Source organism: Rhamphochromis longiceps, linkage group LG3, assembly GCF_057381845.1.
Source record: "Rhamphochromis longiceps isolate RC_006_pf linkage group LG3, R_longiceps_female_GT1.1, whole genome shotgun sequence".
In the NCBI taxonomy this organism is placed as follows: domain Eukaryota; kingdom Metazoa; phylum Chordata; class Actinopteri; order Cichliformes; family Cichlidae; genus Rhamphochromis; species Rhamphochromis longiceps.
This window is the reverse complement of record NC_140559.1, coordinates 49,306,255-49,330,138: the sequence shown is the minus strand read 5'-3', so window position 1 is coordinate 49,330,138 and position 23,884 is coordinate 49,306,255. Positions and strand designations below refer to the sequence as shown.

Below are 23,884 nucleotides of genomic sequence, written 5' to 3'. Positions count from 1 at the left end.
ATTTCAGATGGCAGGCACGTAGCAGAATCCTAGCCTTCTGGCTAGGTGTCATTCCCAGTGTGTTTATCAATGTTTGACCAAAATTTGACCAGTGATTCCCAGCGTATTATTTTTTTATCCACTACCCTTTCATTTTAAAAATAAGCCGTAAAAGCATTCTGATGTCAACGACTTTCAGACGTGCCCTCCTTTTCATGTGTCTGATTCCATCTGAATGAGTCACTTTTCCATAAAAGTCATGGCGGCTTCAGAAACATGAAAAAAAATCTAATTAATTAATCTCGCAGAAATCTAAAGGAAGTCTTTTTTCAGACCCTGAGCTGTCACAGAATCACAGTTTATGAGCTGAACTTTAATAATCATCTTATTTTGTTACTACACTTTGCCTCCCTTCCCTTCTACAATAACCACATAGACTGTATATCACTTGCGGTCATGTAGTACATAATATTGGATGAGCGACTATATGAGGAAGCTGAATGCAACAATGACCTGTCTGGGTTCATAGTGAGCTCATTGCTATACGATCTGACATGCCTACCGGAATGTCAAACTGAATTTACATCAAGGGCCAGATGCACTCTACTTTGAACTTACTGTAAGAAAAGTAAATTTCTTTAAAATGTATTGGAATTTCCAACCCTTTAATTGTTTATCTGTTACTTAATTACTTTGGTGTAGCATGAATGACAATTCAAGCTTAAAATTGATGAAAATACAGTTAAAATGTCAAGATCTTTGAACTCCGTCCAGATTGGACTTGAGGTTGGGTTGATTCTGTCCCCCGGGCCTTATGTTTGACACCCCTACCCTGGGCGATGAGTGATTTTACTTTACTAATGACTCTTTTGATCTCACCCCAGCTATTTTTAAACTTTTTATTAGCGTGTTTGTTCTGGCTGACACTTTTTATGTGTTGCGTGAAGAACAGCTTGGCATGGCACGTCTTGTTTTTGTCGGATTTTGGTCAAACACTGATAAACATATGCATTTATACTTAAAGAGTGTGTGGGCTAGTGGCAATTGGCTGTGGGGTATGGTGCTCAGTGTATTTTGATTCGTCCCAAATTGGAAGCGAAGCACAGTTTAACACATGGCGACGTACTGCAGACAGATGACTATTAAAAACTGTGCCTAGCATAAATCTAAGCACCATTTTTAGCATTCATATGATGTGTTTTCTTTCATCACATGTAACAATAGGAGAAAAGATTTTTTAGGCACAGAAATAATAATTCTATTGTCTTAAATTCTCAGGCGCGTCGCACATTTTCCGTTTAACTCGAGAGTTTTTCCGCACATTCTTTAGCCACAGGCTTAGGGCTTTTATTCAGTCTGGCTGTTGACTTTGAAAAAGGAACAAGTGACTGCTCACATTAAACTTCCCAGAACTCTTTTGAAAAGTCTAATTTCTCCACTCCATTGTTCTTTTTATAAATTGGTGCTTGTTGGGAAGCATAAAACGGAGAAAAAGAACCTGTTTTGACACACCAAGGTAATTCTTTGCGCTATCTCATCAACAGCTCCAGTCAAAAATGTCACAAGTTATTTGACTGTGAAATCCTTACTCCTGCTTTCTCTATGGAGCTTTATTCTACCTGCCGCTTGCCAGTTTAATTTATTTTCTTTAGCTGGCTGCTACTTTTCTCAAAATTTTTTTTTTTTTTTTTTTTTTACACATCGAGTCGCGCTCCAGCACACCCTGTAATGCATTCATTCTTTCAGTGGCCGTACTTACAGCGTTCACTTTTGACGATGCATGACTGTCCAAAATGTAATATGTCGTAGTTAAGGACCTTAGAGTGGTGTTATGTGCTTTTTATATTAGATGGTTCGGCGTTTATACGCAGTGGTCACACATTTCTGCTGCCCTCCAAAGAGTCTGCTGCATAAATATAGATAGTAAAATGTTGCATTAAGTGAATGGATGGAGTTGCAGAGCAAATATAAACGTCAGATAAACAGACTGATCGAGGAATGAAAGAGTGATTGAATGGGCTCCAGAGTAAGGAAGGATACAGACTTAATCTGAATAAAGCACTGGCTGTTAGCTTCCACACGGTTGTCTCTCACGAGTAGCCTAATTTTAAGATGGCAGGATAGTCACAACCACATTGTTTGAATCAGCATCGGCGTACCACTTCACTGCACACAAATTAGTCTGTACTCGCAGCTGTATTGCATTGTTTCTTCCATTAATTTGCTAGTCCGGTGAGGATGCGCAAAGAGGAAACCTGGAAACATCTGTCAGAGAAAAGCACAACGATGAACCAGCTGAGAAAGTGTGGAAAATGAGGATATGATTCCTTTTGATGCAACAATGTGAGTTGTTTTTAAGCTAAAAAGAAATGCTAAGTGTTAGTTGTAGTTCATTCTGAGTCATTGTTGTCATTCAGCGAGCCCAGAACAAATGATTCGATGAACCACAGAACACTAGAGAGTCAAAAGCCGATGTAGTCTCTTCCTTTTCCTGCAAACATGAGCTTCTGAAATTTGATCCAGTGTCATGATCACAGTGCCTGTTAGCGCTTACAGAAAGGTGTCATTCTCTGATCGCACTAACACAAGCTCATTTCCACTTGTGCTTCCACTTCCACGAGCATGCCTGACCTGCCACAGCAGTGGAGCATGGTACATGGGCAACAGAGCAGCAGATACATGGCCAGACCCACAGCTGGGGCTCCATTGCCGTATGCCCAGGGTACAGCACATGTTACGGGGGGAGTAGGTTGGGGCAGGGGGATGATGACTGGAATTGCCAAAACCACATTACAACCTTAAAAAATGTGTCCAATTTAAAAAATCTACAAATTAGGTTGGATGTGCACACTGGCTGTGAGCTTCACTTAATTGTCCACTTGCAGCCTCCTCAACAAGCCGACCAGTATTTTGATCCAGACAGGATGTTTTTAAAGACAGATGATCCATGCACAAGTGTGCTCGTCTGATAATTAATTTCATTAACTTGCAGTAGAAAGTGTAGCTTTTAGTAGGCAGATATAAAAGCTCTGTTATCACTTTTCATGATCTCATTCAATGCTGATTATGTGAGGACAGCTGAAATAAATTTGCTGTGTTAATATTTTTAAAGCATAAATGAAAATAAAGCTTGAGGACAACACTACATGAATGGTTAGTAAGCATGCATGCAAGCATGAACTTAAAAAAAAAAAACATGGTGGTAAATGGAAAATATTACAAAGGCCAAAGCAACCTCTCTAGAGCATGTTGATCTGACAGTAGCTGACTCTCAACTATCCATCAGCCAGCGCTTCAAATTCACCTTTTGTAGTGTTTTTCACCTCCTCCATCACTTTGCGATTCAGCTCAATCATCTCCTTCACTGAGGACAGACTTCACGGGATTGTTTTAGGACTACGAAGATTGCCGCCCAGCAAGTTGAGGAGCTGCATGAAATTAGTATCAACGCTGTTAGTTGAAGACCAGGCAGCCAAAAGAAAAAAAAAAAAAGAAATCCTTGAAAAAATTGATGTTCCAATGAAACCAAATATGTCCCATCACATGGACAATTTTCTTACTGAAGGACTGCCACGGGTAACAACTGAAAACAATTACTCCTTCTCTCAACTGCTTTATGTTTACTGTCATTGGTTCTCATCCAACAAAGTGCTAATGAATAACCCTGAAACAGATCCTGAAATGGTTCATTTGGAAATATACCAGTTTTTAGGTTTGTACCTTGCTTAGAAAATACCAAATCAAACATATTTTAACTAACAGTTTCAACTAGTACGACCCATCTCAGCTGGACTTTACGCTAATCAGCAAAGGTAATTATGCTAACATGCTAAACGACATGTTAGCATATTATTCACTTAAAAAAGACCTCCTTTAGATAAACAAACACGATAACTAATTATCGTTTGTATTTTGATGCTACTGTGTTCTCACTATATACTGGAGTGTATACTGGGGTTAAATATATTTAACCTCGCTCCTGATTTTTAGCACTGCATGTAGCGCAAACAACAGTCAAGTCAAAAACGGACTTTTACTTTGCGGGTTTTCATCCAACGCAGTAGAGACAACAGAAATGACACTGTGTAGTTCTGTTCTAACTATTCATTAAGTCACTAAGGATCACTGTTTCAAAGAGAAGACTGCCATTAATTAAATAAAAGAACAATAAAGTAGATTCAGAGCATCAGAAGACACACAAAAGCTGATGTTGGAATTCGGTGTAATGAATTGTGCATTTGTTGGCTTTACAATTTGTTGGCTTTACATTCTTGAATGAACAGATCAACCCTAACTTGACCGCAATTCCCTGCGTCATTTAAAACATGCGACCCAAGATGCTGTAGAACAGGTTACAGAGCTGAGTCATTTTCACATATTTATTGACTCTCAAGCTACAAATTTCTGAGCAGATCTCAGTAAATGTAATAAAGTTGCTTCATTTACCGTCTGTAACTTTGCAAATTGTGGGTAAAAGAGAGGCAGCGCACTGCAAACAGTGCTCCGCAGGAAATCAGAAAATATCCATTATCAAAGCAGACTGTTTTCTTACTCTCGCAGCAACGTTAAGTGGGGGTGAAATTTAAATCTGGCATGTTATGCTATTTGTATTTTTATGTTTAGTTTGATCACCTGTCTGTGAAGAGGAATATATGAGATTATTATGCATATTAATTTAATTTAAAAAACACATTGAAATGTTCTTGTAAACTGTGGTTATGATTAAGTTTTGGAATCTTCTAGTCGTAATTAATAGTTCATAATTATTCTATAAACATTACATTGATGTAATAAATATTCTAACAGCTTTCAGAATATATAAGATCCCTCTAGTTCATGATTTACTACCGTGCCGGGAAAAAACAACAAACAATAAAAGGACCCCTCTTGACAAATGATACCCTGCCTCTGATTGTAATACTAAATTCTTAAGTCATTACAACAGTTTAAAACAATGAGACATGTATATAACCTCAAAAGCTTTAAAAATAGTGCCCCTGCTAGCAAACTAGCTAGCTAGCTAATTGAGAAGCTAGCTAGCTAGCTAAATATCCCTCTCAAAATTGTCTGTTGATTGTTGATCCCTCTCAAAATTGTCTGATCTTCCCTTATGCTGCCAAGATGGCAATCATCTTGAAATATATACAGCTGTTCACAATACTATTTTTTTTAACCTTTTTTTCTTTTTATATGTTCTTAAATACACTTATGTAAGCCTAAACATGGAAGCACGTGATTTCCTTTTGCAGTATGTGTCTTGATCTTAGCGATGAATATTTTTGCGTAGCTCGCTTCCAATGAAGTTATCTCCACAATGACGGTATCAGTTACAAAACTATAAAGCTTTTTTCCTGACAAACTTAGCTGTGGAAAGGACTTTCTCCAGGCCTCGACTTTACCAGACTAACCTCTGTGCTGTCTGCCACAGTGAGCATGAGGCGCTCGCTGCATTAACTCCACAGGACAGGAAAGGCAAGGGCAGCCACATGAGAAAATTTGCCTCAGCCTCTCTCACCTGCTGCTGCTGTCTGTAGCAGTAACATACCATCCATAAGTTAATATTCCAAGCTGCTTCCACAGCCTTTTTATGCCGGCGTAACACCAAGACTCTGAGAGATTTCTATGTTTAGCCTCACATCATCGATTAAACATTATAATTAGAGGTGGGAATCACCATACATCCCACGATACGATATTTTCACAATACTTAACGCACGATACGATATTATTGCAATTTTTTTTAATATTTTGCGATATTCAGATTCTGTACAGAAAGGTAAACTTTATCAATATTCATTTTATCTAATATCAAAGTCTCACACTCAGTCTTTCTCTCATTTAAGTCAGTTTTATTGTTGACAAACTGAATGGTTTGTATTACAGTCTAGTCCAACTTAATTGAATGCAACCATCTGGTACAATTATAGCTATTCTGAACTATGCAATTTATGAAAACTATGCAGCCCATTCAGCAACTGAAGAATTTGAAAGTAAATTAAAACAAAAAATAATTTTACATTAAATAAAAAAGTTTTAAACATAATTAAAATAAAACGTCTTAAATTAAAATAAGTAAACTGTCATGTTTATTGCTGCCAAAAATAAGTTAAACACATTTGGACAGTGAAGGAATGTCAGGATTCTTGCTCAGAAAAAGGATCAACATGCTCTGAAGTCAGAGCACAAAAACCTTTTTTGTAACAAAATATCGATTTCTGCTGTCCCTGTATCGATACATTATTAGCAAACAAAATATCACGATACTACACGGTATCGATTTTTTCCCCCACCCCTAATTATAATGGTGTGTTTGTTGTGAATGGCTTTAATTATGCCTGATTATGACACTTTACAGAAATCAGCAGTGCCTCTGTGGTCTTTGATTCATCTTGCCGTTTTAGTCAAACACCCTCTCATGTCTGCGTGTGTCGCTGCGTGAGTGACTGTTTTCATCGACTCATGATTGGTGCATTTGATGTGGCACAGTTGGTGTCATGGATACATTCATTGTCTGACAATCTTGTAATTCTGCCACATGTTGCCATCTGGCCCAGGCACAACGCCAGCCCTGCTGGCCTGGAGAGAGTCAGCAGACGTGACACCCCGACCTTCATGCCGAAACAGCCAATGTTTTGGACGTTCGGGCCATCTTGGCTCTATTTGGAAGAGCCTGACACATGCTAAATTGATTAAGACTGTCTAAGCAGTAAATGCAGGCTGGCAAAGTCGCTGCAGATAATGTGAGTGTGACTCAGTGTGCTTTTAAAGGCAACAAACTGTTGTCCTTTCTGTTCCACTGCTCATGTGCTTGGCTTAGAATAACTGTCATCACTTTTTTCTGCTTTTTTTTTGACAAGCTATTATATAGATTCAGAGATACCCTGCATTTGTCATATATCATCATAGTTTTTTTTTTTATCCTTACAATGCTTTGAGGAATATAATGCTGAGCAATTCAAACCAAATGCTACCGTTCCATAAAAATGCAGCCTTTTGCTTGCTGAATGAAGCCCTTTTTGATGTTGGGGCTTAGGAATGTAGGCTACATGCTTATTTGCAGGCGAGGCACTTATCACATGCCTGGTGCACCTCTCGCAGAGGGCAATTTTCTTTGAGGGGAAAGTGCAAGGTTTAGGATTATAGTCGAAAATGATTTTTCTAACACGTGTACGCAAATCTGTGCACCCAACCCTGATGTTGCACATACACAAACTTATGCACAAATTCTTCTAGCAAACCCTTTAATGCCGCAACACAATGGCCTTCTGTTAGTAATGCAGCTTTAGATTTTTTTTGCACTGAGAGAGCGAGCTCGTTGTCGTTGTTTAAGAGATGTTTTTGGATGTTTCACAGCAGGGCTAAAAACAAATTGTGATATATTAGCAAATATAATTGCTGTGCCCATTTTTCTGAGACTGAATTAGGGGAGACCTTTGAGCAGGTATGCCCATGTTTCAGGTAGTTTACAATGTGCCATGTGCTCATACCCTCTCTGTGATACCCTAATATATATCATATGCGTCTCTCCTCCTGACTGGTCATCCATCACTGGCCTTGGCGGCTCTGCCTTGATCCAGAAATCATACACAGATCACCTGTGTAGTGAGAGAGGTGGCAGGCAATCCCTCAATTAAGGCCAACAACCAATCCATCTCTCCTGACGTTTGCAGAAATGGGAAAAAAAAAACATAAAGTCACAGTCAAAGTTCTTTGCAAGACAAATATTTGTGATTTCTCGCATTGTTTGTAGTGTATGCATTTGGGTGTTTTAGTTCCGGGATCTTTTCCACCACATCTCGTCTTTTATAACTCCTCATGTGTGATTTTATGTGAGTATGTGTGTGGAAGCTGGTTTCTCTAGAGCCCCCCAAAATTGCCACAGTAAATTTAACAGGCTTGGTAAGCTCGGTGGCCCACAAGCTCAAAGTGATTTATTTTGGCCAATCAACCGAGTAAATCTGATTGGAGGCTTCTAAAGCATCTTTAACTCTCTTTATCACCAGTGTCAGATTGGCCGTATCCATTTGGCCCTTTCTGCTGTTGGTTGACGGTATTTTGAGAAGCTTTGCTCTTTTTCTTTTTCTTTGGCAAACGGTGGGACCTTGGAGGAGCGTGCTTTTCCTTTAGTGATTTCGCAATTCCCTCTGCGCGTGTCCTCACACCTTACTTTTTCCTCTTTCTGCCTTCCCTGATATGTTTGACGATGTTTGGCTGTGTCACTAGCCACTAGAGACTCAAGGTTTGGCTCTAAGGATAAAAACTCATTCCAGCATTCTTCCTTGTAGCTTGATGCTAAATATTGGGTTTCTGTACACTGTGAGTTTGAATGCAACCCTATCACAGCTTTGTCTTTCATACTGTAGACATGTAGACTTGGAACAGATTTGCATAGTTCTTATTACCACGCTTCACTGGTAGGGCGAATTGAGCGCCTTTTCGAGATGTGAAAATATAAATGTAGAGATTAAATTCAGAAGATCCTGTTTTGCAAATGCACAAAAGCTACGTTCACATTAGGCTAAAACACTGCTTGTTTACTGCACAGCTGTGGCTAATTCATCCTTCAGTACTTCAGGATAGCGCATTTGCAGGCAGACTTAGCTCATATCTCTTCTGTCATTTACCTCAAACACAGTGAGTGTCTCTCCAGGCCCGTGTCCATGTGTGCATACATATCAGCCCGGTGCATACGCTTCTCCCAGCACTGTGTGACCTCCATCGATGCCCTCTCAAGTCCTGGGAAGAGAGCTCGGGAATGAGAAATTAATTGCCAAACAATGCATGGCTCCCATCCATTATGGTTCTCATCATGTCAGATGATATCGAAGCATTACCGGATGTCTGGCTGCATAATTTACTGCACCTCCTCCCCACCAACACCCACAGCAGCAGCAGCAGCAGCCCCGCACCCACAGCCCCAGTTACACTCCCTGATGGATTTGTAGGCTTGTCTCAAAAGGTTCCATTTAATGGCAGGACGACTTTCATCATAATTATCATCATTTTATTTTCAACCCATTCCCCTCAACTCATGAGGACGTGTAGCATTTCAGTGGGATTGTATGACATAAACATTAGGGAAATGAGTGAATAAAGCCGTGAAAGTAATGGCTACTGATGTTGTGTTATGAAAGAGATGCTACTGCTTTTATTATTTTTCTCTGCATAGATGAAAAAAAAATGTCCCAAGATAAAATTTTACATTATGATTCTGATTTATGATCGCTTAGCTGTTGTCTGAATGAGTGAACAAGCCAGTTCTCTTTGCCATATCAGGTTAGAGCCACATTGGGATGTAATCTCTTCATTTTACATTAAACATTTTGTCTTACATTTAGAAACATCAATTAAATGTGCTTAAAGTGAAGCTAAAGAGTCATAAAGTTTATTTCTTTTGAGCCTGCTAGCATGACATGCAGCATTGATGTATGTTGACTTTTATGACTATCAATTTAGTTCAATATCCATTTCTACAGAGAAGCTGCAGAAAGCTGATTCAAACTTGTTGGACTTGTCTGAAATTAGAAGTTTGGTTTTTTTTGTCTAGAGTTGATGAAAATATTGACACCTTGCTCTGTACGATGAAGCTTGCTAGCTTTGCGTAAGCCCTGCTAACGGGGGGAAGCAACAGGTGTGACTCTCTCCTTGAAGGAAAATTAAATTTAAGCACTTTTTAAAGCTTCCTAGACAAAAAAAAATCATATCATATTAAATCTTCTGCAAGTAATCAAGGGGCTAACTAGCAAGCTCTGCAGTTTAAGCGAGCTACATAGCAAATTTTTAACCTATCTTGCTCAAAGACGAATGCACTTATGCCACAGTGAGGTATCCATGGTCCTCTGTCTGACCACCCACAAGTCTGTGGTCACAGTTAGTCAGACTTTAATTATAGTTAATCACCAAATGGGTTTTCACCCAAATTGTGCTCAAGCTCACATTTGTTATTCTCAGTAGATTTCAGTTCTCATTACTTTGTGCAATAAAACCAACCAACGACAAGAAAACTCGCTTTTTTCCACAAATTACAATTAGCTACTATTAGCTACTCTGTTAAGCTAATGAACTGTTAAGAGCCACCATGTTCTGGTTTGTCTTGATGCATGCTATGCATTGCTTCAAACAGGAGAAACAAATAATCAGACTTTTAAATTGCAAGTATATCACACGGGAATGTTAACATTTTTTTCTTGTTTTGTTCAACAGATTAATTGGAACTGATTAAAAATGTTGTGTACACTACCTCATTTCCTTGAAGAATCCAAAAGCTTTGCCTTCAACATGGTACCCAACAATGTCCAACTTGGGTGGACATCACAGCCACACTGTAATTTGCTCAAAAAGATCTTCTCACTTTTACTTTATACCTCCTATTTCTACAAAACAGTGCTGATGTCATAAAAAAAAAGTAAGACGCAGACGAATTTACAACGTGAAAGCAGCGCTCTCAGATCAAACATCCAAATGACAGAAGTATCATTATGGCCTGCTAACAACCTTGATCGTGGATTCTGGCTTCACGTACGATTCAGTCTAAAAATATAGCAGCTCACAGAAATCTCATTTCACACGCTTTAAACAAACTTGAAGAAAGTTAATGGGTGACATCACACATAGACTGTCCAAAATTTACTACAGCCCGGCTGAAGATGTAACGCATAAGGGTTCAAATGCTAAAATTAGGAGGTAATTGGGTTCAGCGCGAGGCTGGAAGTGTCACTCTACTGGCTGATGCTCGTTTCATTTTTACCCCCAAAAGCCCTTTCCAGCTCTTTTGATCTCGAGTCTGCAGAAGTTTCTCCGAGACGCAAGTCTGCTCACGGTGCGGAAAGGCACGTCACATGAACCGGATCCATTTCATAATAGCATAGCAGGTTTTTTTCCTGGAGCAAAGTAGAGCGGGCTTATCTAATTGTGGGAGCCACGAGCCCTGGGATACAGAAAGAGAGGCTAATTAGTTAGAAATGAATGCTTTGAAATGAAGCACAAAGCTCTATGTGTGGTGGAAACAGGCTTCACACGTTCGGCGTGGGGCGGGGGGCAACAGAAGCGAGGTGTAAATGATGAGTGCAGCTTGCGTTTCAGTGAGAGTAGAAGTCAGAGTGCCCACAGAAGTTCGCTACTATCCTATGAATGAAAAGGTGGCTGGTGGTGCACGAACATTCGGGACGTTCAGGAGCCCTCAAGCTTAGAAAGCAGGAGCAGCTCGTAGCTCTTATTCTTTTTAATCAACTTTGCAATGCCTTTGAGAGCGCATCGAAGCTTAAATATACAGAAGAGGAATCACTTTGAGGTTTGATGTCATTTTATTGAAGTCGAAGAGGACGCTGAAGTGCCTGCTTTGTTTCATGAATCGAGAGGTTGCTGGCATTGGAACATACTTATGGCCTTATTCCCGAGGAATCTTTGCGGTATTCCGCATCATTATAATGTGGAATCTTTTCATACAAAGATTGCTGTATAAAATATCTGGGTAATAAAAGAGTTACTCCAGTTCATTAAGAGACTCAAACCAAAATGTGACAAGCCCTTCATATCGTCCCGTAAGGTCACAGAGTAGTTCCTCGGGGCATACCAAAGACCTGCTCGCATCGTTTCCCCCCCCTCTCGCTCTCTCGTTGTCACTTTGAATCGAATGGGGAAGCTGGCGAAAGCAAAACAAAATGTCCTTGTGTTGTCTCCAAGGCGATAGTGCCTGCAGACTGTGACTGCTGTCTGCTGCTGCTGGCTTTTCTCTTTTTTTCTCCTGTGCTCATCGCATGGAAAAGATATTTAAGTTTGCTCAAGGACACTTTCTTCTCTTTCATGTGTGTGTGTGTGTGTGTGTGTGTGTGTGTGTGTGTGTGTGTGTGTGTGTGTGTGTGTGTGTGTGTGTGTGTGTGTGTGTGTGTGTGTGTGTGTGTGCAGGCATATTTAACATGCAGTATGTAGACAGGACATTCTGAAAAATAATTTGACGGTGGACTCAACGGGATCAAATGGAAGAATGGAATTACATTCCAGACGAGGTTCCCAGTGACTTTAAATTAACCTCATGCCGTGATGGTTATATCCTCCAGTCATATTTCTCTGTCGTATCACCGGCAGCATTCAGGGAGGTGGCACGATGAGTTTTATCATCACTATTCTAAAAGAAATAGTAAACTAAAGAGATCTTATGGCCTCTGACTTCGAGAAGCAGTTGGCGTTTTTCAGTTTTTTGGCAGTGTTTGTTGACAAAATATTCAGAAGGCTATTGCACACGACATAAAATTTGTCATTTCTCCATTTTCATTTGTGTACGCAGGTTTAGCGTCTAAGCAGAGTCGTGCAGCACAACATCCTTTATGCTTAAAGCGTGAATTTCACCCCATCGGCTACTTACTCGGAAAGATTTTCACAGATTCAACTTACGGCAGACAAATAGCTACAATCTCATTTTCAAAACAAGCTGTCCTCCGAAATGAATAACATTAGTCTGGGAGATGAGTGTGCCAGAACCATCTATAAGAAGTAACACCAAAAAGCTACTAACATAAAATATAGAGAGGTTGTATTTTGGGGGGTAATCTTTACCTTGGAAAGAAAGTCAGTACATCACCTCCTTTTACGCTGTGTATAAAGAGAATAGTTTACAGGGGAAATCTGACCGAATCTCACAGTCGTGCAGTCTTTTAAATTAGTTGTCGTTATTTATTGATGAGCTTTGAACCTCTTTTGCTATCAGTGCTAACACTCCTGTAGTGTTTTACTTACAAATCTGAAGGAAACGGTTTCCAAGGCCTACTCCGTGGATCGGCTTCCTCCGAGGCGTGGACGTCTATCAGCAGAGAATGTACCTTCACCTATCAGCAGAGAATGTCCCTTAGTCTGTAACACAGTCAAATATATTCTCAAGTAATATTCAAGCATGCCATTCAGCGTGTTAGTACGAGCTCGGGAGCAGCTTGGGAGAACAAGAAAACAGAGACTGCTTTAGATTGTCTTCCCAAATTGACTCAACTTTATTCACAAGTACAACAGTTTATATAGAGGGTAAAATTCATGAGACAGCAGATTTATCAGTTTAAACCAGTACAGACCAAGATAAGGCAGCGTCTTCCTGCCCTTGGGTGAAGAAGCATCCTTTGTGTAGTGTATCAGTTCAGCTACAATTGTGATTATCTCAGCGACATATTTTCAAGGCACAAAACAAAGAGTTCTTACATTAGTGAAATCTGAAACAAACCATTTGGCCTCAACAGGCGTCTAAAAGATTAAGAAACTAATGTAGCTGAGGGAGTGATCTCTGTGGTATTTCAACCTTGTACCAGCCTGTGATTCTCACACATCAATTCTTGGGTCAAAGAGAAAAATAACTAAAACAAAGGGGCCTTATTGAATGACAGAGTTTTCCTGCATAATGTCACTATAAAACAATATCCAGTAAATGCTCCCATGGTACTAAAATACCTAACAAAATCTATGTATGCATTAGAGGCCAGCTGATTTATCGGCAGATTGATGTTATTAAATCTGATCAAACATTAGCTATTCAGGCATTTGTAAAGGCCAGCACTGCAACTTTGCTGTTGGCAACTTGTATTTGGAGTGCGACAAACACAACACCTTGATTATCTAAGTCAGCAGTCCCCAACATTTTTTGCGCCACTTAACGGTTTATGTCCGACAATATTTTCATGGACCGGCCTTTAAGGTGTCGCGGATAAATATAACAAAATAAAACCAGTACCGGTACCAGAAAAAAGAAGATTTATGCATAACACATGGGAAAAGACCCAGGGAAACTGAATTAACGATAAAAACAATTAAAAAAATAAAGATATAAAAACCGATAAAAAACATGAAAACCATAAATTTCACACCCGAGCATCAACTTTCGCGGCCCGGTACCAAACAGCCCGGGGGACCGCTAATCTAAGTAGTTGGGGAGAACGTAACCAGTAAATAAATAACCACATCTAGCAACTGTTTGGTAAATCTGTATTTGGTGTGGCTGAAATAAAAATTATAAATCAAATCAAATCAAATCACTTTTATTGTCACATCACATGTGCAGGCACACTGGCACAGCACATGCGAGTGAAATTCTTGTGTGCGAGCCCCACGAGCAACAGAGATGTGCAAACACAACAACACAAACGAGCAAAATGAAATATATAATATATAATGAAAATATCATCCGATATCACCAAATATCTGTATCGTCTGAAAAATCCTATATCGTTCAGGGTCTAGTATGCATGCACGTTTTTGGAGGTGGTACAGAATATTCCTATTCCTTTTCCCAATTGCCTATTCAGTCTGGTTCTTACCAAGCAACATGAGCCCAACATAACATTGGATAGCCTCCAGCACACCTGCGACCCTGAATGAGATAAGCAGAAAAATTAGATGAATGGAACAGCATAATTAAATCCTGCCATCACATACTTAATACCACTTTGTTTTCATGTGAGAACTGTACAGGCTTTTCAGGGTTTCGGCGCTAGCATCTAATGCTTTAAAGCATTAGCTATGTGTGTCTTTTATATACAGTCTATTACCAACAGGAGCTTTAGCCCTCTTGAGTGCACTAAAACAAATAATGGATCAATTTATTGCTGATTACATTCATTTTTTTTTAATTCTAGCATGAGTCATACGAGGAAGAATGTACTCCTCTGTATATTTACTCAGCAAAGAATTACCTCATTATCCGTTTACAGTAGTGTGCTTACATTAGTCTGCATTTATAGGTGTCTAAGCAAAAAACACGCCCTCAGCAAAATCCCTCACGGTCACAATCACTTCAGTATCAGCATTCCTGACCAGTACAATCATCCCCTTATCCTAACAGGCCCCTCAGCACACCTGTTTAGCCACCGGCTTATCTTCGCCGGCGCACTGTGACCTTTGCTGACCCCCATATGAGCTGTGAATATCCATGATCAGATTCCCATCAGGTGCTCTAATGGTTTTTCTTTTACAACACGCAGTTTTAGCACCTCCAGCTGATTTCAGTTATCCTGAGATTGATTGTGCTTCCCCTTTTCCAGGGTTTGGCGTATCGTATACGAGGTCATTTCTTCTCAAATACAGATATGAATACGCGTAAATGAGTTATCTCATAAATAATGAAATAAATAGACTGGTGGTGCCCTTGAAGATATTTCTTCGTCCCATTTCCACGATGATCGCAGCTGAAGGCTGCTGCGGAGCAGATTGATGACGCCGGTTAATAGGGGATGTAGGATGTAAATGGGGATGTCTTGGTCGGCTGGTGGAAATGCTAAATAAGTATTTGAGCATTCGTGTGGTTTCTTTAAAGCCCTGTTGACGGGTGGCAGTGTCAGTTTATGATGCTGACGAGGGCTGGCGTGTGTGACTGTACATTTGTGCTGGGCTTATTTTAAGCGCTTGCACCCATATCCACTTCTGTGACAGCCTGCTGTTTGAAATGTTTGTGTTTCCCACTTACCACTGTTGTCTGCTACGTGCGCTAATTTGTGTTGTTTTTGTTTTTTCCTGCCTGCGATAGAAATTTGGAAGTTGTAAAAGCTGCATTATCGGGTAGTCGGGAGTAAATAGGCTCTGCGTGCCTTTAGTTCACATTGCAGCTCAATGAGGTTCTTGTTATAGTTCCGCTTTACTGATGGAGTGCCTCCACAGGAGTGTCCAAGGTACCTGCAGATCTTGAAAACACAAACTCTTTTGTTAGCGGGAGAAGACAAATACTCAATCAGTCTGGAACTCTCGCCGCGGCGGCAAACTATTTAATCAACCGTGGCTGTCGTCGAACGCTGTTAAGCGTTAAATGCATTGACTGCTGATAGAAGTCGGATGTCATTGCAGCCTCCGGGGGCTTCTGCGTCCCCAACAGCGGCGCTAATTTATGCTGTCTTATTTTGCTCCTACCAAATTTACCATACAGAGAAATTGTCCGATTGTAAATTGAATCAGAGGGAATTGCGTTTCGAGGAGGATGGGAGGGAGTGAGGGGGTGTCTGTTATCTGAGCTCTCTGGGACGCGTGACGTCCATTATGTGTGCCAACCTAAAATCAACCCTCATTACATTTTGTTTTGCTCTCCTTTCATACAGAGATTAGTACCATTTGTCACTTCTGTCATCTTGATTGTATCTTTGCATTAGTCGGAAACGACAAATGTCACAAATTGCATTTTTTTTCTTTTTGCTGAGGTCCAAATTGTGTGGGTGTGTGTGTGAGAGAGAGAGGGAGAGAGAGAGCACTCTCATTTGTTTAAAGAGTCTACAGCAAGCTTTCTTCTTTCGAATCGCTTTCAGTAATAAGATCACGACATACAGAAATGTCAGGGTAGCAAAAATAGCACTGTATAAAGAATAATACAGATTATACATATTATTAAAATAGAGTAAAAAATATTCCATTGGGCATATTTTTGTAGACTAAAGCCAAGCTTTGGAAAATGCATTATGAAGCATGGCCTCCCCATGTGTCCTCTGACCTTCTCTGGCTTAATCGAGTCCACGCATTCATAAAAAGCCTGTAGCTAAATTAATTTGGGACCTCTATTTTCCAATCAGGGGCCCAAGGGAAAGCTTCTAAAAGGGACAGGATGGATGAGAAGATGGCGTGATTGATGACAGGGAGTCAAAGAGCGGTATGTGCTTTTGAGTAGGAGGAAGAGGATTACCGAGCCGGTGTGCGAGCACATCTCGGTGCACGCCGGTGTTATGATAGCCTTTGTCCCCCAACAGCTCAGGCAAACAGCGTCATTAGCAAAAACCTGGAGTGTAACCGCAGGGAAGACTCGCATGCAGGAAACAGGTATTTCAGTTTGTCCCGGCTGACCTCGAAATAGCACGGAGCTACAAAACCCGGGTATTGACTCGCAGAGATATGCCCTCGTCAACAGCCGCATTTAGACTACACAGCTGGAAGTTTGTGTAGTGTGTGTAAGCTTAGCCGACGGGGGTCTAGAACTAGACCAAACGCACACCCGTGTAAGTCACACCTGCCAGTTCCAGTTGATCCTCTTTGAACTGTTTTCTTTCAACTGACACATGGAGAAGGAGGAAAGAATAAACCCGCATGCATACACTCAGGCTTGGTTTTTTTTTTCTACCTGCACCAAAATAAATTTTCTCTCAGCGACACAGACGGAGTAAAAAAAATTATTAAAAATTAAATTAAAAGCAAAATTATTTGCTTTCAAGTTTCTTAAATTTTTTTTTTTACATTTGAATTCATCGGCTCACTTTGTCGTCCCCTTTCTCTTTGTCGTTTCCTAGAAACGTCCTCCTCGATAATGGTGTACATGGATACCACGACCACAACAACGAGGACCTCAACCAGACCTCCTGTTACCACGACAACCACGACATCCAGGACCACCACCACCAAGGTGCCCGCCACGACGCCTTTGGTGGTCCAGTCGCCACGAACCACATCGGCAGTGGTGGAACCGTACCAGACGGTCTTGGAAGATTTGGAGCAAGAAGATGTCAACGCGGCCCCGGCCACCGCTAAGCTACCAAATCTTAGGGTGGAGTACTGCAGTCCACTGGTGATGATGGACGTGTCCTGGCCGAGGACGAAGCAGGGAACGTTAGCCAAGATGCCCTGTCCACCTGGATCATTAGGTATTTATATTTATTTATTTTGTCCTGTCTCACTTTACTGGCCGCAGCAGATGGATGTCTAGTTCTGCTTGAGGTTTCTTCCTGTTAAAGGAGGGTTTTTCTTTCCCACTGTCGCCAACTGCTTGCTCATTGAGGAGAATGTAATTGCTGGGCTAAAGCGCCTTGAGACGGCTGTTGTTGTGAATTGATACTGTACAGTTAAATAAAATTGTATTGAATTGAATTGAAGGAAAAGTTAGAGCAGGACTAAGACATGAGCATGTATGGATAGAGCCAGGAACATCTTGTTGCTAGGGGAAAGTGTATATTCCCTGACTAGCTAGCAAGTGGTTGCTGGACTTTGCTAGCTGTTGCTAGGTGAAAAAACGGTTGCAAAGAGGGTGCTGCACCAACACCCTGTTAGTGAGTGTTTGCAAACTAAATCAGCCACAAAGTAACCATGTGGATGGAGTGAAACTTGAAAAAGTTGTCTCATCACTGAAACCAACCAATTTCAAAAGGTGCAACTCTTATTTTGAAGGTGAACGACTCCTTTTCAAGTGGTTGCAGAGTTACTGCAGACAAGTTGCCAACTTTTATGCAAACAATGTGTGACTGCAGCAGTCTTATAGCAACCAAAGCAATCTCAAGGAGGTTTCAGTGCAGCATGCTACTTTGCAACTAATTTTTCTAGCAACCTCTGACAACCACTGTCAATACACATTTTTCCCCAGTTACTAGGTTACATGGGGTCAATGGCAGGTCTTTACACCTGAGTGGGGGCTAAGGTAGTGTATTATCGTCCCAATAAACTCAGAGATAAAAAAGTAGTAGCAGCAACTGTAATTACCCATGATATTCAATCTAGACTTCCATAACAAGCCTACCTACGCACAGATAAAATTGAACTTCACGGAAAGAAGGTTCTGGTCAGTGGCCGTCCGCTGCTCCGAGTACTTGGACATGGGTTAAATATAGAGAATTAGTTTCACTACAGGGATCAATAAAAAGATATCCTTCCAGGCTGAATTCCTTTACAGTTGCTCGGTACAAATAACATAAGTTATCCCGTGCAGTGTAGGTGATGACATTTTTAGTGCACTCACTTTTAAGGTCTTTCCCCGGAGAAGAGATTTAATTATCTGGTGAAGCTGTTGGCTTGTACACTGTTTCTGTTGTTGTCGTTGTCATCTTTTCTGTTGTGGATGCTGTAGCATTTGGAACTATTCTCCCAGATCTCTTCATTTTCTTTGGTCAAAACCAGGAAAATAGGTTTGCACGTGCCTCACGCACCTCAGATGGGCGTATGATTTATTCATTGCGTTTCCTGCCGCTTACATAATGCCAGTGACATTACGTCAAATAACGACCTGCAGTTGACCTAATCACTCCCTGCAAATCTCAAAGATTCCCATGTTTAGAGCTGAAAGCGCTCTCCTGATGAGATACGCGGATGTGCTTTCTTTGCTTCTCGTCTGTGTGAGGATGTCAGCTCTCTCCTTAGGAGACACAGTCTACTGTGAGCCTCTTTGCCTTGATGTTGTCACCGTGTGTGTTTTGTTTATGTTTACACTCCCCCTGCAGCACTCATTCTCTCGCCTCCTGTCCTCCTAACTCACTCTCTCCTCCTGACTCACTGATGCACGGCTAAAGATAGCTTAGCATCGCATCTGTGTGGAAACTGGTAACCGGCACGGCGCACGGCCATATTTACTTCTTGTCTCTCAGGGCGCAATTCATGTAATTAATTAGCGGCTAAACACGTTTGCGTTCGGCTCTTTTGAAAGGGCTGCTGCGCTTCATTTGTCAGGCATCGGGCCTTTGTTTATGCGTGTCTCGTTCGAGCCCCGTCGCCGTATCGATACTAAGAGAATGGAGGCCTGAGTACATCGAGATTAAATCAACGTTGGCCGGCTTTTGATATAAAAGCTTTACCTCAGGAAGTAAAAACTCGGGGGGAGCACTTCATATTTAAATGGAACCTGGCTATGATCAAATTATTTTTTAAGGCCAATCCTCTCGTAATACACGGATGAAGATTATAGTCCATCCATCCATTTTCCATCCAGAGTTCAGGGCCAATCTGTAGCAGGGCCAGATTATGGTAGGAGAAATTAAAGGGGTTACCTACTACATTCATACAGTTGTTGCATCAGCAAAATAACTCAGTGTTAATAATAAATGATTAAAACATAAAACAAAAGCTGTCATGCTTTATTTTATACATAGTAGAGTGACATCATAGCCCCCAAATCCTGCTCGAATGCTGGAAAAAGTCTGTTCGTTTCATCAATCAGCACCGAGATTCAGGCCCACACATTTACATACAGTCTTCATTACTGGGTAACACCAGCACCCATCGAGACCTCACTAACAGGCATCACATGGCAAGATAAGAGGCACACATACCCCACCTCCTCTCAGCGCTACTCTTCAAAGCCATTGCACTTCAGACGGCACTGCCAAGCAATACACAACTGTGCGAGCTTCCTCTGCCACTCGTTGAAAGTTCCTCAAGCTCCTCTTCCATGTACCATCACTTCGCCCGCTGTCATCCCCCAGCATTCCTCCGACTCCCTCTTCTTTCTCCCTCTGTCTTTTATGCCCCTTTGCCTCTAAATATAGGCAGAAATACAGAGTCCCTTATCTTATAAACCCATCAAACGTACAGCTGTCCAAGGTGGACCGGGGAAGGAAATTATATGTCAGTCAAAAGTTCTATCTGTTAATACTGGCAGTCTCACCCTCCCTTTAAGTACAAGCAAGGGCGATTTAATGTCAGCGTGTAGCCGTGCTGATGTCAGCTATGAAAATATGGGAGCAAATTATTTGAGGTGCGCGGCAGAACGAGTCAACAAGCAAGCTGCATTTCTACATTTCTACCTCGATGCCATTTTGCAGTAACAGTGAGTTCAGCTGAAAGCGATGGTAGGTACAGCAGATTCAGAGGGGCTTAACAGACACTGGTCAGTTTCTGGATGTGTGTTTGTGCTAAAGTCAAAAATGGAGCGTTTTGCAAGGAGCTCACTCACCGGAGCACCTCTCTGTCAGCAGAGAGCCCGTCTTAATTGACCTTCCTGATGAATTCAAGCTAGGGCAGACTTAATTGGTACCTATTTTGGTGCGTTTTCTTGCGTATGCAGGAGCCGAACTGTCACACACATGCAGACGCCGTCTGACTTTTAATGATTAAATACAGACGCCGCGTGGGCAACTCCAACTGGCCTCGAGTGAAGCAACTTCATTTCAGTCGCTATAAGATAAAGCTGTCCAATTACATTTTTCTACATCCATAATCACTTGAAGAATTATGCTCCTTGGGATTTTCTTGCAAATAGCAAAAGTACTACACAAAATATGGATAAAGTTGATTGTCTGAGTGTTTACAAACCCAATCTAGTAAATCTGACGCAGTTCTTCCCACAAAGCCTCTTAACTCTCCTCCCTATCTCTCGTTCGCTCTCTAGGTGTGGCCTCATACATGTGCATGGGCCCCGAAGGATACTGGGACTCCCAGGGGCCTGACTTTAGCAACTGTACCTCGCCTTGGGTCAACATCATCAGCCAAAAGGTAACAAAAGTATTGGAAAAGAAAGATGCACAGATTCACAGGGTATATAATTTAGTTCATGGACTGCTTTTGTGTGTGTGTTTGTTTTTCCTGATTAGCAATTATCACACATTTCTCTTTAGAATAAAATTGTGGGAAAAAGCTTGAAGATAGCCTGGAGGATTTGAGCTTAAATGTATTTGGATTTAGCTTGAACACAACGGCACCCTTTTACCTTATTCTGACGAACGTTCGCCGCACATCACAATGCACATCGGGGATGCGTACATCATTTGTACTCAGAGGACTTTAGTTTTTGTGTGGGGGTTTTTTTTCTCCTTTTGTCCTATTGTCTCTTCTTAATTGGTCCATTAATGTCATCGATTAGCCAAAGGCTTTACTCAATAGAAAGGTTATTCTTGTGCGTGCATGTGTTTGGCGTGAGTGGGTGGCTGGGTTGGGTTGGAGTGAAAACCAATACCACAGGATCATAGTCTAATAGCCTGCTGTGGGTAACAGCTAATGCAGACCGCTTTCTGTCTTACATGAACCGGCGGTTATTTGCATTCTATACTTCTCAAGTGCAAACGATTCGGATCTCCTCCTCTGCAGGCGATTTATTATGCAAAGCTCCATATTTATAAAGCTCCCGTTGTTAAAATCTGTAAGGGAATCAAATCTTAAAGGAGGGGAAGGTTACTGCAAGGGAGGATCAGGGTTCCAGGTTATGAATTGCAGGCAGTGCTGCAAATGTTCTCCCTTAAACTCATAGGACCCCAAGGCGTACATGTTATAACGCTTATGGTGTACTCGACGGCACAAAGCTCAGCCCATTAAACAAACGGCAGTTTGCGGATATGGATGGAGAACGGCTGTTGGGTAACAAAATAGAAGGCGGGGAAATTATCAGGTGCATTTCTGTGCAGCGCGGGCCCATTTCAGCAGTGCAATAAAGCTCAGCAACTGGCTGCTGTTTAGAGAAATTAACTACAGCAAAGCTTTTTCTGAACCTGCTGTGGCGGGCGGCTCACTTCAGGTCTAACAGGGTGACTCTAGTGTAGAGTAATGCCTGTTAAGTTCTACAGAAAGATGTGACAATCAAAATATGCACGCTTTTTTTAAACAAAGGTGTTATTAATCTTTTCTTATTTTTAAAACAAATCACACTCCGGCAGCGTGCCTGTCGGAGCAGAGACAGGAAGACTCTAATGAAGATCAACCTGTCAGACAATTGGAATGCCCATCTGGCACTTCGTTATTTTATATCTAGGGCCATTGTCCTGTATGTGGCACTGCTCATTACCAGATGGTTTCTCAAAATGAGAAAGGAAGATATAAAGCACGAAAAGGAAAGGAAATGACACGAGACAAGCAGAAGGGAGAAAAAGAAAGCAGAGCTATTTACCTAGCATCCCCACATCCCCTCATTAAGAGACGAGAGCAGGGAGGGTAAAGAGGAAAACATCTTCCAAAGAAACATTCCTCTGCTTACACCTCTGTAAAGACCAATTTAAGCAGCCTAATTGGCTTCACTAATAAACTCACAGGCGATGATAGCAGGTAATGTCAGAGTAAATCAGGACGATCCTGTTTTAGATGATACCACCGCTGTTTTGGGGCTCATCTTACGACTCGATTAGTTCAATCTTTAAAGGGAACTGACCCAGAGCGTAAGACCCAGATATGTATTGGGCATTTAATCAACTCTAGATTTATTTACTGAGGCTACACAGTTTCCCATTGTAGTCATCGACATATGCAACATGCAGGGCTGTCTTATCGGTCACCATTGCTGTCAGGTAATTTCAAGCATTACTCATTAAAGTGATCTGTTTCTCAGTTACTGTGTGATTTATTTCTAAAAGAATGTGGCATTTATTTTATTTCTTTTTCATTTAAATCTCTGTCGTCAAAGCGTTTTGAACAAAAGCAGTGTTTTGTTGGCATCAGGGGAAACCTTTTCATATATTATTTGAAAAAATTCCTGTAACTGCTTTGTTTTTGTTTTAAATAATGTGCTCTTTGGGAACTTATTGAGGAAAGATTGTTGGTTTTGCTTTTTGGTGGAAACTCTGAGCTAAAATGAAAACTGTGGGTAGCAGTTTTAAGGTTACTTAGCTAGTAAGCTAAGTAAGCTAGCTTACTTAGCTTACTAGCTAAGTAAGCTAGCTCTAGCTCATCTGTTGGTGTTTTAATATTTTTAATTTATGTTTCGCAAGCATACTATATTAGGTGATAGTGAAAAAACTCAGTTTTTACTCTTATTTTGATATTTGATATCTTTCACTGCATATAAAAAGTTAGTTTTACATTTTTGCTAATATGTTTCATCAGCAAAGGGATTCAAAACACAGCATCCAGTACTTATTTTGTTAAAGTTCCACAAATCAAACTTCAGCAATGATGAAATGCAAAGCTTTACGGACCTGCTTACTGTGCGAAACTCTCACTTCTTTGTATTTTGCTTCCGAGGAAGCTGAGGTTCTTGTCTTTAGCAAGTTTTTATTTGGACATTTGAAGCTTTTCACTTATTCTTAGTCCAGTCCTTACATGTGACAATTTTCAGAGCAATATTTCATTGTTTGTTAAGCCGATTAACACTAACTTGTGAATCTGTCAAGCACAAAAAAGCACCTAACTCAATAGATAAACCAGCGTTCTGTCTACACAGAGCAGAAAAAGTTGGTATTTTAGCCACTTTGCAACTATTAGCCTGCGACAAAACATAAAATTTGTTCCCACTGCTTTAATTTCTTCAGTTCTACTAAAAATTGCAAGAATAATATCGTTTGAC

At 40.9% G+C, this 23,884-nt stretch overlaps 1 protein-coding gene across 6 annotated transcripts in view; it reads left to right on the top strand.

Moving 5' to 3' along the window:
• Nucleotides 1-23,884, top strand: part of LOC146675131 (adhesion G protein-coupled receptor L3) — a 279,742-nt gene that overhangs the window by 171,466 nt on the left and 84,392 nt on the right. For all 6 annotated transcript variants that reach the window (XM_085400200.1, XM_085400203.1, XM_085400201.1 and 3 more), the window contains 2 exons: nt 17,211-17,561; nt 21,008-21,111. In XM_085400200.1, the coding sequence (XP_085256326.1) occupies nt 17,211-17,561; nt 21,008-21,111 (455 nt within the window). The remainder of the gene's footprint in view (nt 1-17,210; nt 17,562-21,007; nt 21,112-23,884) is intronic.